General features: G+C 38.2%; 2 protein-coding genes and 1 long non-coding RNA gene across 8 annotated transcripts in view; 1 reads left to right on the forward strand and 2 right to left on the reverse strand.

The window, feature by feature from the left end:
• The first annotated feature begins 282 nt into the window (after window positions 1–282).
• On the forward strand, window positions 283–3,118 carry klf9 (Kruppel like factor 9). The gene is made up of 2 exons (NM_001128729.1): window positions 283–935; window positions 2,412–3,118. Exons 1-2 carry the CDS (start codon window positions 563–565, stop codon window positions 2,687–2,689), a joined length of 651 nt encoding a protein of 216 aa, NP_001122201.1. The 5' UTR covers window positions 283–562; the 3' UTR covers window positions 2,690–3,118.
• LOC147843983 (uncharacterized) overlaps window positions 310–19,510 on the reverse strand; it is a 49,620-nt gene continuing 30,419 nt past the window's right edge. Inside the window, exon 3 of the long non-coding RNA XR_015491242.1 lies at window positions 310–2,051. This is a non-coding gene — a long non-coding RNA (uncharacterized LOC147843983). The remainder of the gene's footprint in view (window positions 2,052–19,510) is intronic.
• fam219ab (family with sequence similarity 219 member Ab) lies at window positions 5,491–18,942 on the reverse strand. Of its 6 annotated transcripts, none has more exons than XR_015490251.1 (7): window positions 18,722–18,942; window positions 16,977–17,076; window positions 16,766–16,868; window positions 13,437–13,517; window positions 13,299–13,353; window positions 6,506–7,881; window positions 5,491–6,350 (listed from the first exon to the last, which is right to left on the reverse strand). XR_015490251.1 is itself a non-coding variant. In XM_087251958.1 (6 exons), the coding sequence occupies exons 1-6, from the start codon at window positions 18,776–18,778 to the stop codon at window positions 7,726–7,728; spliced, it is 552 nt and encodes a 183-aa protein (XP_087108084.1). In that variant the 5' UTR covers window positions 18,779–18,942; the 3' UTR covers window positions 5,491–7,725.

The following is a 19,510-nucleotide window of genomic DNA, read 5'->3' on the forward strand; positions in this document are numbered from 1 at the left end:
AAGGAAGGCACACTAAGTTCCTGCCACATCGACACCGCCTTCATCTGAAGCTCACAACACCATTGGTTGCCCTGCCTGTCAATCACACGCTGCCTAGGTGATTCCTGGTAGAGCATTCAAAGCGTCGCTCTCCAGCAGCGCGTCCAATCAGCGGCGAGGTTCAAGATGACACCTTGGGATTCCGCGAAGTAGTTTCTTTCAGATGGGAACAGCAAACAGCGGCACAGACATACAGTTGACGCACTTATGAGGGAAGAAGGGGATGACAGTACGCAGTAGTTCCACGCTGTCTCGTGTGGCTAATACAAGATTGGGAATAAGCACCTAGGATGTCCCTTCGATAACTTGTAGACACAAGAAACACAAGCTTTTATCCTTCTTTTGGACACTCTTTCATCCAAGTCACATTGGGAACGACACGTGTAGGCGTGAAACCACGTTTTCTGGAGTCTGCTGAATCCCGATGCGCAGATGATGACAACCCCCCACACTGCCATTTAAGTTTTACTGCTCTTTTACACCGGCTTACTTCTACATTTACAGCACATTTGGGGTGACTACGATGACGGACGTAGATATTGCAGCAAGGTCCTTGGGGACGGTTTCAAACGTCGAGCGCTCCGACAAACTAACCGGCGAGGAGGGGTCTGAAGAAAGTCAAGAAAGCCGGACTCTGTTGATGGTCGCAATGATTCTGCTGGACTTAAACCAGTGCATACCGAGCGGCATCAGCGCCAAGCGAATAGTGGACAGTGATGCGGAGAATCGGGAGAACCGGGAGAAGTGCAAACAGACTGCGGGCAGGGTTAAAAGGACACGGAAGCGCGACCGACTGCACGCATCCGCGGAGAAAAGACACTGCTGCCCGTATGCAGGCTGTGGTAAAATATACGGCAAGTCTTCCCATCTGAAGGCGCACTTCAGGGTTCACACCGGTAAGACACGAGCGCAGTTGGATCATGATTGTGTTTGTGTGCACGATTAATTAAACTAACTAATAGCAGTAACTCGACTGGGGTTGTTGGCGTGTCTGGCACGCGTTCTGCGCTTCTCGGGAACGCTTTGGGTTTCAGGAACTGCCACTCATGTAGCGGTGGGTGTAACCGCGGGCGGAGCGCTCAAGGGTACACATGAGGGTGGAACAGAACACGGTGTTACTAATCAGAGTGTGAGCAAACATGTTGCTTAGTCCACATATTGTTACGCAGGACACCATAGTTGCGTAATTGTGTGGATATAAGAAAATACTAGCGTAGCTCGTCATGTGTGCAGGCTTGTATGTTTATTAGGATCAATATCGAGAATTAAATTCAGTTTTTGACCTCATATGGGTTGATATGCATGTTAGGCCGTTTGCATTGTATTCAGGTAATTAGTAGTGGTAGTCGTGGTCAGTGGTGCTTGATGATCCGCATACTTCAATGCGACACTCGCTAAAGTAACCGCATATAACCTAACGCAGCACTGACGTCATGCACACACACCTCCTGACTCCACAGTTGTAAACATCCGGCACGTGGTGCCGCATTGTTGCCAAGCGCAGCCCCTCCCAGTGCGTTTATCCACAACAGTACACCGATAACCTGCGTTTACAAGTTGTCTATATTTCGATTGTAGGCTGTGAACAGATGTTTATATGCATGGAATAAGTTTGGATGTGCCGTTTATTTTGTTGCATTTTTTTTCTGAGTGGAAGCTAAAATAACAGCAATTGTCTTTAATTCTTTTTTTATTTTTTTGCTGTTACTCATCCTCAGGCCAAGAACTGCAAAAAAGTTTGTCAGTAGAACATTAAAGATTTTTAAGTTAAACCATGGGACTTGGTTATTCAGAGAAAGCAAGTCAACGGCTACTGGCACTTTGAGTAAAGGAAATATTTTTAATACATTTCTGAGGTCTTATCAAGTGAAATGACCAACATGTGCAAGAAACTGAGTATTATTTACAATATCCACTGCAGCAAATGGTGATCAGTGTGAACACACTATCACATGGTGACATTGTCATGACCCAGCAAACAATTTAGTGTTTAATAGACGTATAATAGACTTCTAAACTTATACAGCTTGGCTAAAACAGGACTTTAGCTAAGACTACTATGTTAAGACGTCTATTAGACATCTTCCAAAACAAAAAATACTTGCTGGGGAGCCACAGGTATCAAATTTGATTTGTCTGCATTTGTTTTTTGAATTTCTAAGTTTCATAAAATGTCAAGAAATCATTTTATAAATAATCATGACTTAAATAATCATGATTATTTTAAAAGTCTTTTTTAATTCTTTAATGTTCTAACGAAAAAAAAAAGATGTCACTGGAAGACTAGAGGATGAGTAAAATAAACATCAAATGGTACTTTTTGTTTGAATATCACAGTTAAATTTCTCTCTCTCTCGTTTGTTTATTCATAGGTGAGAGGCCCTTTCAGTGTACCTGGCCTGGCTGTGCAAAAAAATTCTCTCGCTCGGATGAACTGACAAGACACTTTCGCACACACACGGGGGAAAAGCGTTTCATGTGCCCACTTTGTGACAAATGCTTCATGAGAAGCGACCACCTCACCAAACACGCCCGCAGACACGCTGGCTTCCACCCCAGTATGCTCCAGGGTCACGCCGGGCGAAGACGACACTCTTCAACATCCACATCCTCCTCTGGCTCCAGCGATCATATGTCTGCTGGTGTTTAAGCATTTTGACTGTCCCTCCTACCTGACACAACACGTTCAGGAGTCTCTGCTAGTGAGTTGGTGATGTAAGATATCAGGCGTGTTGCGTGATAGAGACAAACAAAATATTCTGAAAACAAACAATGAATATCACACGTGCAGAAATCATCAAGCAGGAACAATGAATAATGAACTTTTAATCCGAGGGTTATTTAAAAGTGTCTTTTTTGGCATTTGTTGGTTCCACAAAGAACCGCCAACATCCATAAAATCTTGCACAAGAAGTCATAGTTAAAAAACAAAACAACATGAGATCTTTAGATTATTGAAATGTTTTTCATACAAAAATATTTTCTAAAAAAGATCACTAAAATGTTTTTGGGAACCAAACATTGTTGTTCTATTATATTGCCACAAACAAACAAGGAAATGAAAAACCTCCCCCAGCATAAACACTGAATTGATTTCAACACAGAGTAAGCAGATTTTCTGCACAGCCAGCTAACAAAATTACCTCTAAGGACATTTTGATTATGTTTCCAGAAATGTATATAAAAAATAATGTTCATGATGTTCCCATCTTCCCAGAACATAGCAGAAAGGTTTGTTGGAAACAACTCAGAGTGCAGAAAAGAGAGTTTTCCTCCTAACCAATGGAGACATTTTAGGAACGTTCTGGGAACCAAAAAAGTCTTTGCCAAGTATAATTTCTATTTTATTTTGACATTGTTAAATTCATTTTGTAAATATAGCCTACTTTTGAATCTGTTCTGAACAATCTGGTAAGTATAAAAAGGTAAATGTCCAGCTAAAACATTTAAGTTGGAAAAAAACATTTCTGTGTGGACAATTTGAGAATATTATCCCTTTAACTGCCCCATCAAGAAAAACATTTTTGGATTGGATTTCTTAACTCCTAATGTCACTAGTTAACACACCCAATGCATTTTCTTTCAAAACATCAAATAATTTAATAAATATCAAGCTCTACCAAATGGTTGACATGCCAGTTTATGGTAAAATTACCAGAATTAATACATATACTATAAAAATCAGAAAAATATGAAGTGCAAGACCAATTTATTTAAAGAAATAATCAAAATAAAACATTTTAGAATACTAAATCATCTTTATTTATTGAAATATGCCATAAAATATTTCAGATTCTCATTTAACATGTTTTTTTGTTTATTTATTTTTACAATTAAACCAAAATCAAGTGTAGTAGTGCAATAGGATTATGTTTGATTGTTGTTCCCATTTAGTTTTTTTGTAAACCAACAATGCCATTCTTTTAAATCATAGTCAATTCATAGTCATCAAACTCAATTCCCGGAGTTTGCACTAACCCTAATCAAACACAGCTGATCAAACTATTCAAGGTGTTTAGGACTCTTGAACACCTCATCTCCATTATTTGGATCAGCTGTGTTTGATTAGGGTTGGAGCAAAACTGCAGAGCTGCGGCCCTCTAGGAATCGAGTTAAAGACCTATGATTTAAATAACTTTAACAGTCATTATTTAAAAACAGTCAAAATATTGTCAACCATTTGGTAGAGCAGGCAGTTAAGGGGATAAAACCGTATAACGTTGAACAAACCTCCCGGAGTACTGGTTGTTCCAGAATTTTAGCCAATGTTCTGTGAATGACCTCTGTTAGCTGGGGTCCCGCTGTGACAAGGTAAATTCACTCTTATTTGTTTTCTATGTAAAGATATACGGTGAGTGGTAAAACAAACACATTTTAACGATCTTGTTGAAGTGTCAGATTCTGCAGTGGTCCAATATGGGAAGTGAATGTTTTAAAAATACAGCTATGAATGTTCTTTAGTGTTGTTTAGTGGGGCAGCGGTTGACTTCAGTGTTTTGTTTGATTTTGTACAACTGCTAGGTAACTCACTCGAGGTTATCTTGACAACGTGTGAGGTTTTACGCACACAATCACGCTTTTTTGTGTTTTTTAAGCAATGATAAGTAATTATTTGAATCTTTTATGAGGAAGAATGTAACTTATTTACTGTAGACTAGAATATTTTAACAGGGGTGTTCGTTTTTCATTAGTGTGGTTGTGAGGCTCGCTCATTATTATTAGTGGTTTACCACCGCCATCTACAGGTGTTTTCTGTTATAACACAAGGTGAGAGCCGTGCCTTTAATATACATATATTGCACAGCTGAACAAATATTATTATTTTCCCCTGCTACCTTTTGGATTTATTAATAGCCTATATAGTATTTACATGCGAGTAATATATACTTTTTCATCTTCACTTGAGTTAAGAAGTCTTTCCACTGTTCAGCTGTTTACTTGAAATACAAAACAATGTAATTTAAATCTAGATTTAAGGATCAGCCATTGTGCTTTAAAAGACACAAGCACAGAATTGTACATCACAATCAGTGCGTCTGGTGGATCTTTATTCAGCAACAATTGTACAGTTTTTTTTATATTTTATGTTGTGAAAACTGATCAATTTGGCTGTTAATGTCAAGAATTATCTGGTAGTCTGTTTGTTGAACAGGTTGTGAGCTTGAATTCACGACACACAGTCATTGTGAAATGCTGAATCTGTGCCTTCTGTTGTGAGGTTTAGCACTCGTGTCTTAGATTGCAGACTGTAGTTAAGATACTGAGTGGTTTACAAAAGTCTTCTCAGTAGCATAATGTCAATGCTCTATCTGTATATAAACTGTGAGCCACTACCTTTGTACATAAATAATCTGTACTTTTACATCCCTGTCATTTCTGTAACAATCACAGTCTGGGTTTCCCTACAACTGTAAATGATGTACATAAAGGGTAAATTAAAACAAAGAAAAGTGTAATTCAGATCTGCTTTTATTGATATCACTGAAACCGATAACAACATTGTTAATACATAAATGGACTTCCTCACATAGTCATAACATAAAAACACAGCTTTTGTCCAACAAATGCTCACCTTTGAATACGCTTTGAATTGAATACATCAGGTCATCATTACACATTTTAGTCAAAGTTCAAACAGACCAAAAAGTGAACATGAGCAGCTAAAATGAGAATCGCTTGCCTTTTGAGATACAGCTTGATCAGGATGGTGTGTAGCGTGTAAAGAGAACACAGAAAATGGCTTTTAAAGCTGAACGAAAGGGGAAGATTTGGAAAACAATATAGTGTGTAAACAAACAATGCAGTTTCCTCATTGATAATAATAGATGCAAAGATAGGCCAGGGAATTTGAACATATTAGCAACGTTAACATTCTTAGTTGAGTTTTAAAGGCTAAAAGAAAACAGTGCTTATAATTTAAACAGCCCATAATGAACTGATTTCCAGTGAAATGCAGTGATCATCAGATATAAATTAGAAATGACTTTTTCGCACAGTGTAAAATGATTCCAACAACATTCTTTGGTGCCTACTCGTGTGTTATTTATTCTTAATTAAACAATACTTATTGTAAGAAAGCTAACAAGTGCATTAATTATACAACATGTCTGTGTCTAGGAAACAGAAGAGTATCCTCAAAATGTCAAAACAGCGATTAAATCGTACCCATTGATTGACCTATGAAAAACAGAAACGTCTTTATGTAAGAGATTTATCATCTTTAGTGATAGCTTACTGTGAAAATAATAGTAACACTTTACAATAAGGTTGTATGCCATACCCATTTCACCCTGCAGCCCAACTCACTGAAGCTAAGCAGGGCTGAGCCTGGTTAGTACCTGGATTGGAGACCATATGGGAAAACTAGGTTGCTTTTGTAAGTGGTGTTAGTGAGGCCAGCAGGGGTCACTCAACCTGCAGTCTGTCCCCGGTATAGTAAAGGGGACACTGTACTTTCAGTGAGCGCCGTCTATCGGATGAGACGTTAAAACGGAGGTCGTGACTTTCTGTGGTCATTTCAAATCCCATGGCACTTCTCGTAAAGGACTGAGTTTGGACACCTCTGTTATAAAGAGTAGGGGTGTAATCCTGGTGTCCTGACCAAATACTCATCATGGCCTCCCAATCATCCCCATCCATCGAATTGGCTCTATCACTGTCTCTCCGGTCTCCCTCTCCAGATGCTGCACAGTGGTGGTGGTGTGGAGAGACCCCCCACCCCCCCTCCATGATCGTGAAGCGCTTTGGGTGTATGGTCATACACAAATGCGCTATATATATGCACATTACTTGTACTACTTAATGTGTTTACAACACGAACAAACAACGAACAATACATTTATTACAGCATTCATCAATGTTAATGTTAATTAATACTGCATTAGTAAACGTTAAACTATGATTAACAAATGCTGTACAAGTATTGTTCTCTCTTAGCTCATGTTGATAAATACATCAACTAGCATTAGCTAATGAAACCTTTTTGTAAAGTCTGACCAATATAACAACAGCCTCGCTAAATAAAACTCCAAATGATGGGTTTCTGTGTATACTCTTTTCTCTCACATGTCATATCAAGTGGCGTTTCGAACATGATTCAACAAAATCCACACAGGTGAGAGAGTAAACCAAACAAAGAGTGTGATGTCCAGGTGCATGCCAGACAAGGCTAACGTTAGCGCTGCAGTACCAATGCACCAACATGCAAGAAATGTTCAACAGAAACAGACCCAAATTTAGCCTCAATAGCAGCCACGAACAACAAACATCCAACCAGAACCCGTACGAAAATCAAATCTTACCATAAGGACGACGTTAATGCGATGAGTGCAACATAAAAGCAGAGAATCCAGTGGATAAGCTATTTCAAACTCTCTGGAACATCGAGTAGTTTTTTTTTTAATTCACAATTAAAGCAACTTGAATGCTTTATTTGTTCTACGTTCACTTGTACAGTATAACACAATGCTGGCTAGGAGGTGAAAGTGAGCAGATTCTCCTAGCGCATTAGCAAACAGTGCATATCCTGCCATAGGAGGAAGCAACCAATAATAATCATATGTTAAGAGTTAATGTGTGTGCGTGTGTGTGTGTGTGTGTTCACATGTTCCTGCTCATTATAATGTTTACTGTACATTTCCTTCTGTAATATTGATTAGATGTGTTATCTGTGGTTATGAAAGGGATTTACTGGATTTGACAAGCGGTGGAGGAGGTGGCCTGGCAGCACATGCAGGTGGAGTTGACGGATTTGGGCGGTATAAGGTCCAGGTCTTCATCATCGGGAATCTCATCCAGCCTGTATCCGTCTTTCAGCAGCTGGATGTTCAGATCCTGGTTTATCTGCTGCAGGAAACAACCAACAACATGTGAGGCAGTAACCACCGCTTATAAAGCAGATCAATTAATGAGATTTTTTTTCTTTTTTTCCTGCCAGTGGTAATTTGATAGATTAATAAGACGACAGGGTTGGTTCAATAGGACGTTTATTGGTTTAATGATTCAACGACACAAGAACAACAGCATGGAAATGACTCACAGCAACAACAGATGAGCAGTGGTGACCTTTATAGGAAAATAATGAAAAATTTAAAGGGATAGTTCACCCTGAAATGAAAATTCTCATGTTGTTTATCTTTCAAACTGATTTTAAGATCTTTTTTATCAAATCTTATAGATGTTGCTGTAAATAAAACCCTCCCAAAACTCAAACCAAGAAGCTCAATCCAAGTCTTCTGAAGAGATATGTTTACCTTTTAAATGATGAACAGATTTAATTTAAGCTGTTGTGATTTATATATCAACATAAATAAAAGCTCAATCACACCTGCTAACACATCTAGATGGAGCAAATGTTTTGCAGTAGGGCAAATATATCGCAAACTCAGACGCTTTCTTAACCCAATGAAATATTAAAATGTGATGTCATCTTGTTCATCAGAAGTAAAAGTGTTGCCATCTAAAAATACGAATTCAATTTATGCACAAAACTGGAAAATTGCATAATAGACATGTGAATAAAGCAACGTTTCCATCCAATGAGTCAAAGAGAACAAAATCTTTTCTTATCGAATAAAAAGTCTTAAGCCTCCTTTCCACTGCACACGACAAGTGACAAGCGACAGACCGGAAGTCATCCATTTCCAATGGAGAGTAGTGCGGGAGCTGTGTGGAGTTCCGATCATCTCTGTATGCGGAAAATTCGGATTCGATTTGAGCTGCGCATCTGTTGAAATATTTGAACTCCTGCGGCAAGACCGTATGCGACCGGCCGACCGGATTCGATGCATTATAGTGTTGTCCAAGCAGGTCCGTGCACGCAGGATGAGAAATACTAGTTTATTTGGTTATTTTTTGAATCAGAAAAATAACTAAATTTCGGTTCATAAATGTAAGTAATAAAGAAATAAAAATACATATTTTTATGTTATCTCCACATTCCCTCCAATATTTTTTGCGGTTCATGAGTTTCTAGTATTCATTCATTTATTTATTCATTCAACCATGGTAAACGCACAGAAATAAAGGCTCTTGCTTTTGCACTCCTTTATTTCGGACACTGTCAGAACAGCTTCTCTCCCATGGTGCGAGTCAGAACTGAAAATTCTGTGCGACTGCCACAAGGGGGCGTATTCCGACAGTCATGTCCAAATGTCGTGGGCAGTGGAAAGGCGGCTTTACTCATTTATGAGCATACGTTTTTTATTAGTGTTTTCAAAATTGATGCACATCTTGCCATTTCCATCAACTGTTTTTTATGGGCATCAGCAAAATTTACATAAAAATAGGTGGATGGAAACATAGCTATTTTCTCACTGACAGGTAGCCATAGATATATACACTAGATATCGCATAGGGACCCTGAGCATGCGTCAATAGTGCCGCCATATTGGTACAGTGCTCCCAAGATAAGTGTCATTCAACCGCACTAGACAAGACAGTGTTACTACGTGAAAATGCTGGACTTTAGCGCTGTCTACTGGTGTAGTAACGAGCAAACAAAGAAAACAAAGCACAGAGGCAGAACATTACATAGGTAAGGTTGAGTTTTTTACATTTTTGAATGTTATGAACTTTTGTTCTATACAGGTAATGTTATTGATGATAATACAGTCACTTACTGCATTCACCATAAGGCAAAGTAGCACCAACTCACACTAAATACTCAGCTTATGCTAGTTTTGTTGAATAAAATCAGCAAACAATCGAAAAGAAATATGACAACGAGATGCTGTGCTGCCAAAAACTTGTATTATTGTCGGCTAGTGAAGGAGTTCACAAATGAATCGTTCCCCCCGTCAGTATGAGAAGTGAAAGCAGTAGAGGAGGCGTTTCAGGACACCAATTAGGTCAAATCTAACAAGGAGGGTAGATAGTACATTTCATACACACAAACACAAGCTTTTTGTCAGGAATGCCTGTGCTATCACTTATCCATCAATGTAGAAAAGTGATGTAAAATATAATTTTCGTAATTTATAAAAATAATTTAGCATACTGACCTCCAGGAAAACTCCCGATCATAGATATATGTATACATGTGTAATTCTCTGGCTCTAGATGGCCACAGTCTTCCACTGCAGCTTGGTCCCGCATTCATTTCAAAGGAGCGCTACCCTGTACTAAAATGGCGGCTCTATTGACGCATTCCTTCCAATGGACAACAACAGGGTAGGCGACATCTAATGTATATACTGTATCTATGACAGGTAGCAATGATACAAAATTCTTTCATGAAGCTCTATTGGCCGCACAGGCTGATAGGCCCTTTCCAACTGCAAGCCACATGTGATTGGATGCTCAGCAGCCAATGAGCTTGCTCCTCAACATTTAAACACCTTAGTGTTGTTTGGTTTAGCAATCTGCTAGACGGATCATCCACAAAGAACATCCAAAAGGTAAGAAAAGATAACCTTTTACATTTATCCATGTGCTGTGGCCTGCTTAATGATTTAAAAGAGCATTTATATGTTTCATATGAAGCTCCATGTATTTAACTTTCGTGTGTGTTAAAATAATATAAGCAACGGTTTATAAAACAGTGTTTGGTTTTTGATACTGATGTCTTACTTGCTGCTTAAACATTTGACTCGTTCAGCCATTTCAAGAGTAATGTTCCATTAGCTATGGTAAATGTGTCTGGCAGCATGCCGCTTCAATGATTACCAACTCATCGTCTTTTGAATGAATGCTGTTGTGCAGTATTTGCAGCTAGTGTGTGACGTCAGGGGCTGAACGCAGTCTTGGGTCTTGTCTTATTTTGGAAACCTAAAACACTTCCTTATCGATCATGCAGTTAAGAGCGTTACATCATTTGAAGCTGTGAAGGACTGCTCTGTGATTCTTGTGGCTTGTATGTTTGTGAAGTGAGGCAGGATTCAGGATCTGTTTCTACCATCTCGGTTCCTTTGAACGTCTTGAATGAGTCATTATTTATAATTTAGTCATTAGTCATTGTTATGAAGTTTAGTTTCCGAATAATTTAGTTTGCTCTTCGCATTGTTAATTTGATTTTGTTTTGTTTTTTTTTATTTTAATGTTTGGTACTTCACTTTGGGAGTGCCGAAGAGTGTTCACATTAAGTGAGCCCAAAGTCACATTGTCTAGTTCACTAAATTTAAGCTGGTCTGCAAATTAGCCAAGGTGCACATGGTCTAGTACACTAACACTAGCATTAAGCCCATCAGCAAGGTAGCCTAGGCATACATAGTCTAGTTCACTATAGTTTAGCCATACCGCAAGGTAGCCCAGGCACACATAGATAGTAAAACATGCAGCTTTGCTTTCACATATGACATGCATTTTGGCGATAGATGTGCTCGTTTTGTGGGGTGTTCATTTGTCCTGTCTTAGTCGGTTTGTGCAGATATATATGCATGTTTGCTTATGCAACAGTTGTTTATACAATAATCAACTTTAATTAGCTTGTGTTGTCTTCATGCTCTCCCGCTTTGTTGGGGGTCACAGGTGCAGTTGAAGTCAGAATTATTAGTCCCCTTTTGAATGTTTTTTTATTATTATTATTTTTTTATATTTTCTAAATGATGTTTAACAGAGCAAGAAAATTTTCACTATGTCTGATAATATTTTTTCTTCTGGAAAAAGCCTTTTTTGTTTTTATTTCAGCTAGAATAAAAGCCTTTATTATCGTTTTTAATATAATATATAATATAATATTTATTTATTTATTTATTTATTTATTTTTTTGATAGTCTACAGAACAAACTAATGTAATGTGTATTTATATAGCGCAATTATCGTGTATGGCCATACACCCAAAGCGCTTCACAATCATGAGGGGGGGACTCTTTACACCACCACCAGCGTGCAGCATCCACTTGGATGATGCGACGGCAGCTACAGGACAACGGCGCCAGTGTGCTCACCACACACCAGCTATTGGTGGAGTGGAGAGACAGTGATAGAGCCAATTCGGTGGAAGGGGATGATTGGGAGGCCATGATCGTATGGGCTGATAGAGGGACTTTGGCCAGGACACAGGTTACAACCCTTCTCTTTCACGAGAAGTGCCATGGGATTTTTAATGACCACAGAAAGTCAGGACCTCGGCTTAACGTCTCATCCGAAAGACAGCGCCCACTGACAGTATAGTGTCCCCTTCACTTTTACTGGGGCATTAGGACTCACATAGACCTCAGGTTGAGCGCCCCCTGCTGGCCTCACTAACACCACTTCCAACAGCAACCTGGTGTTCCCTAGTGGTCTCCCATCCAGGTACTAACCAGGCTCAGCCCTGCTTAGCTTCAGTGAGTAACCGGTCTTGGGCTGTAGGGTAATATGGCTGTGGCTCATTGTTGCTATTGTTGCACATTAACATACCTAATTACCCTAACCTGCCTAGTTACCTAATTAACCTAGTTAAGCCTTTAAATGTCACTTTAAGCTGTAAAGAAGCTGTGAAGTCTTGAAAAATATCTAGTAAAATATGATTTACTGTCATCATGGCAAAGATGAAATAAATCAGTTATTAGAGATGAGTTGTTCAAACTATTATGTTTAGAAATGTGTTGAAAAAAAAATCTTCTCTCCATTAAACAGAAATTAGGGGAAAATAAACAGGGGGCTTATAATTCAGGGGGGCTAATAATTCTGACTTCAATTGTATGTTATATTTATAGCAGCAGTGTGTATTTTTTAGACATTATGTCTGGGAATATAATGGCAGTAGCAAGTCTGTAGCAGCAAACTCATAAACATTGCCATATAATATGTATTCATTATCATAAGAAATCTCTCAGAGAGTTGTCATGTCATGACATAAATACTCCTCTTTGGTTATCAGTAATTTAACATGACAACTGATATGCAAATTATTACATTTTGATTAACTAATAAAGTCTTATAAACATTGTTTACTTGAATAAAATATATTCACCATCTAAAGAGATTTTGTTTCAGAAGATTTGGATTAAACCACTCAGTTCATATGGATTTAGTTTTTGATTTCTCTGTGAAGACTTAAGGGTGAATAGACTTTAATACAGGGACAGATTTAGCTCAAATATCTACATTTCGGTTCCCAAGTAATTCCTTACAGGTCCAGAACTAAATCAAATATAAGTAATATGAGGAGAACTTTCATTTTGGGATGAACTAACATTTTTAGATAAAAGTGAATCCAGAGCTTAAAGGACTGGGGTGATTTTTGAGCAGGACATCCAGTGTCATGATGCTTGTGGTATGGGGGGCTTAGGACATTAACCAGAGTTCATAGGTACCTGTTCCCTTAGAGACCTCACCTCGGCTGACGAGTATCCTGACGAGGAATATCTAGACATGTCAAAGTCGTCATCGCTGTGAAAGTGAAGACAGCTAGTTTGAGATCCAGAGCCGATGGGGACATAAATAAATGAGTGCAGGATGAGTGAAGAGCTTACCTGTCTGTGTCTAGAGCAACTAAAGGTTTCTCATCTGGACTCTGGTCTAAAGAAGAATAGCCTTTATTTGGAACCACTAGCCTGGATGGATAGAGAATTAAAGAGTGTTAACAATTTGCCTGTAACTAAATAGTAAACACATTTTCTTTTATTAAAAGAAGATTTTTCTATTGAATGTCTAGTAAAAATGTACAAATCTATTGAAATTAGATATTATCATGTGCTATCATACAAAACCAAATCAGAAAAGGTTGGGACAGTATGGAAAACACAAATAAAAAGGAAAGTGGTGACTTCTAAATTTGACTTGGATTTCATTGCAGACAATATGAACACAAAATATTTCATGTTTTGTCTGGTCAACTTCATTTAATTTGTAAATATACATCATTTTCTGTCATTTAGACCTGCAACAAATTTCAATAAAAGTTGTGGAAGGAGCAATTTAGGACTAGTAATCAGGTAAATTGGTTAAATGGTGTGATTTGAAATATGTTATGCCAACAGGTGATTGTAATCATGAATTGGTACAAAAGCAGCATCTAAGAAAGATATAGCAGCATGAAAGGTAGTCCTTTTGAGGCAAAGATGGGCAAAGGATTGCCGGTTTACCAACATTTTTTAATAACAAAGTTTCTTAAAGCAAGATAGAAAAGACATTTGGATATTTCACCTTCAACATTGCAGAACATAATTGAAAGATTTAAGGAATCTGGAGGAATTTCAGTGTGTGAAGGACAAGGGCGCAAGCTTAAGCTGAACTACAGTGATCTCGATCTCTCAGGTGGCACTGCACCAAGAATTGTCATTCATCTATTAGCAGGGCTCGAAATTAACTTTTTGCTTGGTAGCACCGGTGCTCCCAACTTTAAATATTTAGGAGCAGCAGAAAAAAATGTAGGAGCACCAGAAAAAATTTTTGGAGCACCCACCAAAAATGAATGAGCATCGATGTAAATGTTATATTAAGGGATTTATTGTATTTGAAAACAACATCAATGAGGACTAACAAAAACCAGAAACAACTATCTAACTAATGCTGTGATGACTTAATATTTGTGCAATAATTATAAAATATTAATGATGACGATGATGTCATTAATACTAAAAATGAATTGCATTTCTTATTATCATGCTGCCTTGAATGTGCTTGAGTGTGAGTTATCTGCTATAAAAAGTGCTGCTGTTACTTTATGAAAAATACATGTATGGTTTGCCTCAAACACAAATAAAGCATTGCAGTAAGAAATGTTTATTTTACACTTTTGTTTTTATATGCATGTCAATTTAATAAATAATATTTCTGCTACAAAACAAACAAAAGCCTATAATAAATAATTTAATTCAAGGCTGAAAGCTGCAAAGCAGTCATCAGTAATTAAATAGAAAAATAATATTCATGTCAAGAAAGAACGGACAAAAAAAAAAGGAAAAAAAGTTTTACTTTTTAAAGTTTTGGTTTCGGTTTATGTTATTTTAATGCTCAGTCTGGCGAGTCAGCCGACCCAATATATGAGGGGGGCCAAGCAAGATTCTCCCGATGACCACTGGCGCAATACCGTTCTTTGTTACAAGCCGCATCAATTTAAACTTAGTAAAGGCGATCTTCTTTAGCAATGCGTGTCCAGTGTTAGATTTTACATTTTAGCGGACATTTGCGCTGAACAAGCAGTGAATGCAACGCATCGAGATTCAGTGTACTTTTCACTCTTCAGCCGTTTGCATTACCCGCAGTCACAAAAGCTCCCTGTCATCTGACAGCGGAAAGTCTTGAGTGATTAACAGCTAATAAGAAGCAATATAACAGCAGGGAAGACCGATTTAGCATGTTTTTAGAAAAAAAAAAAAAACAGGTCGCACTACAACCATTATGTGCAGTCGCACAAATACTCCCAAATATATTATTAGGTGGCATATTAAATTTCGGGCGCATATGCAACCAAAATGGTCACAATTTCGAGCCCTGTATTAGTGATATCACCACATGGGCTCAGGAATACTTTGGCAAACTTTTGTCAAGTACCACAACACATAGTTACATCCACAGATGGCAGTTAAACTGTACTGTGCCAAAAAAAAAGCCCTATGTTAACAGTGTCCAGAAGCGCCGTCGACATCTCTGGGCTCGGAGGCATCTGGGATGGACCATTACACAGTGGAAACGTGTTGCAAGAACCAAAATTTAAAGACGTGTTTTAGATTTTATTGTCTATATGGAAATACAAGTCAAAGTAAAATTAGAAATCACTACTTTTTTAATTTTGGGTTGTAGCCTAATTGGTCAATTGCCAAAGGAATTTACTTTATTGTAGGAAAAGCGAGACAGGTAAACACTTATTTAATTTGGGTCAAATTGTAGATTTAAATGATTATATAATACTGTTGTTTTTATTTAGTTTGCCCTTAAATCAATATTGTCATCGTTTACTCACTTTCATGACAGTTCAAACCCATGTCCAGTTTTATGGCAAACCCAAAAAACTTTCGTTCAAGTTTGGGAATACAGATTATTCATTCATTTTTTTGTCGGCTTAGTCCCTTTAATAATCTGGGGTCGCCACAGCGGATTGAACCGCCAACTTATCCAGCAAGTTTTTTACACAGCGGATGCCCTTCCAGCCGCAACCCATCTCTGGGAAACATTCACATACACTCATTCACACACACACATACACTGCAGACAATTTAGCCTACCCAATTCACCTGTACCGCATGTTTTTGGACTGTGGGGGAAACCGGAGCACCCGGAGGAAACCCACGCGAACACAGGGAGAACATGCAAACTTCACACAGAAACACCACCTGAGCCGAGGTTCGAACGTTCTTGCTGTGAGGCGAACGTGCTACCCACTGCGCCACTGCGTCGCCCAATACAGATTAAGATAATATTTAAATAATATAACCAAATCAAATATAAAATATGAGAGATGTCTTGTCCTTCATAGAAAGTCTTATTCACTCAAAACATGCTGGCTTACATGTTAGCAATGATAGCTGATCAGTGTTTAAATGTTAATTCAAGTCGTGTTTTTTTTTTTCCATATATACAGTTAAGCCTGAAATTATCCATACCCCAGGGGAATGAATAAGTTTGGGCTTGGCTGTAAATTATATATTTTATTTGACCTCTTTTATTATAAAGTGGTAAGGGGGTTGCACACTAGATGCGCTGCAAAATCGCACTTCCTCTTTTAGAATTGTAAACATTGTTTACAATGAGGGTATGATGGATTTGGAATGACATACGAGTGAACAAATGTGCCTTGCCTTTTTTAAATTTAAAAATGATTCTTTTATTCTTAGATATCCATCATTTGTCTTGTTTGTACCTTGTTCTAGCCATCACATTATTTTTCTTAGGTTGTTGATTGACAGGGCTTCCAGCATTTCCATTTTTCAGTGATCCTTTCCTTACCAGCTCTCTCTGTTTGTCTGTACAGAGAAAAAAAAAGTAAGACGTATTCATAATTTAATCATATTATATACAAATAATTACACAATCACATTAGTATTCTGAGTATAGGCTAACCCACAACTCACCTATCTTCATATGGAGAGGAGAGGGTTTGTAGTTGAGCGTGGCAGGTTCACTCTCTCTGGTGTCTGAGTCTGCCTCTGATGTAGTCGATGATGCTGGATCCTGAAGGAAAAGAGCAGGAAAAAAGGGAGAACTGTCAGGACTTTTATTGATTAAGTCATTGTTCTGTGATGTACATTCTTCAGCTTTGCTCTCATCAATGAGGACGTGTAAAACATCACTTCATTTCTACTGTTTGATTTCTGTCAGCTTATTCTACACTTTGGGATTCATGTGAAAGGAAACACAAAATCAGAATCGAAAAATGCAATTTGCCAATTTCAAATAAGTAAGGAATCAAAAAAATGAGCAATTTAAACCTTATACAAGAACTTTATATGAGCAAATGCTACCGAAACAATGCTTGCTCGCTGCTCTGGGTGTGTGTTCACAGTGTATGTGGTATGATTTTTGATTTGATTTGATTTATTCATTTTCTAACAGAAATATCATACAAAATATCATTAACAAAATACATTTCAGCATGGTCGAAAATGGAGTGAGATGAAGCACAAGCTTATTAGTATGTGTATTCACTGCTGTGTGTATGCACTTGAATGGGTTAAATGCAGAGCACAAAAAAGTGTGTTACCCTTAAACATGTCATGACCTTCCTTCCTTTTCTCATATAATAAAAATGGAGAAAATAAATATTTTATGTGTAACACTCTGTACATTGTAGTGTCTATCATTTATTTAATACAAATATAATGTAATATATAACATTATTATATTATATAATTATTATATAATATTAATGATTGTACAGTAGTATATAATGCACCAAGCTAGCTATACCAAGCAAGAATGGGTTCACATCCATCCAAAATAAGTTTTTGCATGGATAACATTACATTACATAACATTGTCAATTTACCTTTCAGGCTCTTTTATACTTTTGCCATATTTTGTCAAGACTTTAATGTATTATTATTAAGCTATTATTAATAGTATTTGAATTTTAGATCATTGGGACATTTTGTTCATGTCAGTATAATAAACAGTTCAGGTCTCCACTTCATATCCAATGTAATATCTGGCTTTTGGAGCAAACCCACACCAGAAGCATCTAGAAGACATATCTGCTGTATGGGTCATGGGTTAAATTTGGACTATATGCACGTCCCCTTAAACAGAGCCGGCTATTTTCTTGAGAATTATTGATGAATTTGGGATGGGTGGTGGGTATGGACATCATTCAGGTACCACAGCACGTATTCTGCATGATGTAGCAGTCCAAGACGGCGAAGGCCTTTACGAGATTGGAGAAACATTACGCAATGTTTATATTTTTCAAATGAATGTTACAGACAGAATTACGTTAGAAACAAAGAGAAGTAAACGGACAAGCTGAGTTGACGTTATCGTTACAAAAATGAAGCGGATGTTGTTTTCGATGCAGGGAGACAAGCAGTCTCAGTGCGCAGCATCACTGTAGCATCCTTCACGTTACATTAGCTAGCAAAAACACGAGCGACATCATCGAGCTCTCACAGGAAATAAGATAAGATATTTGCTATTGTTTATATAAAACATAACGGTCTATGATGACGCAACACGAGAAGCCCGAAATAATCCAGTCGAGTCGTTGGTTGTTGATATTATTGAGCTACAATTCGCGCATCGAATCGTTATTCAAACAGAAAACATACAACATTTGCGTTTTAATCGGTCGTTAAAGAGTCAATCTAACGTTAGTTTAACTTACAAAAGGCTGCATCTCCGCCTCAGTCGGCACTTGAAATCTGTCAATTTCTTCCATCATCTTGGCGGCGGGGTGTCTGAGCCTTTTTTGCGAGCGTTTGTGGTGGATTTCTGCGGATATACCGCAACTAACTGGTTAAAAATGAAATCTCACAACTGTGTCGTCGGATATCTGTCAGCCCCAAGAATGTCCCCGACTCTCCTTCATCCCAGCGATCGCTCGTTAGCCAGCAGTGACCGAGTGGCGACTTAACCACCCACTTCCGGGAGAAACGAGTCTGGAGACGCGAGCAGTACCGCGGATTCCGCCCCACTCAACGCCATCAGAGATGTCTGCTCCACCCTGAGCAACACACACACACACACGCACACACACACACACACGCACACACAAACACAGCACTCACTGTGGGCGGGTGGACGACCTCGACATGGAGACATTCTGTGTGGGATGATGTCGAATCTATTATCGTTATCAGGGATACCGGATAGAGTTTATTATCTAATGAGCGGAAACAAAGATTTTTGTCTTTTATCTCCAGGACTTGATCAACCTTGACTCCGTTCTCGTGTGTTAAGATGGGCCGCGCGCTTTATCACCTGCCCAATACCGCACCGAGCTAGTGAGTTCAGGACCCTGGACAGTAACCGTAATAAAACTGTATGGGACCAATTTGAAAATCATACCATTTTAGTGTATGAATTGGCAATGTTCTGTACTTGTTTTTTCTAACTATTGATTCCCATTTCATCTCAGCATAACAGGCTCAAAATCTAGCACAAAATTAAAGCT

This window comes from Danio rerio, chromosome 5 (genome assembly GCF_052040795.2).
Source record: "Danio rerio strain M-AB ecotype USA chromosome 5, GRCz13ab, whole genome shotgun sequence".
Classification (NCBI taxonomy): domain Eukaryota; kingdom Metazoa; phylum Chordata; class Actinopteri; order Cypriniformes; family Danionidae; genus Danio; species Danio rerio.

Bases quoted from the DNA above. Each gene is read 5' to 3' on its own strand.
- klf9 (NM_001128729.1), top strand. From the start codon at position 563: ATGACGGACGTAGATATTGCAGCAAGGTCCTTGGGGACGGTTTCAAAC. The intron at 936-2,411 runs GTAAGACACGAG...GTTTATTCATAG, and splicing joins GCACTTCAGGGTTCACACCG to GTGAGAGGCCCTTTCAGTGT.
- fam219ab (XM_087251957.1), bottom strand. From the start codon at position 18,778: ATGATGGAAGAAATTGACAGATTTCAAGTGCCGACTGAGGCGGAGATG. The intron at 17,077-18,721 runs GTAAGTTAAACT...CTTTTCCTTCAG, and splicing joins AGGCGGAGATGCAGCCTTTT to GATCCAGCATCATCGACTAC. The intron at 7,885-13,298 runs GTGAGGTCTCTA...TGTTTCCTGCAG, and splicing joins CAGGATACTCGTCAGCCGAG to CAGATAAACCAGGATCTGAA.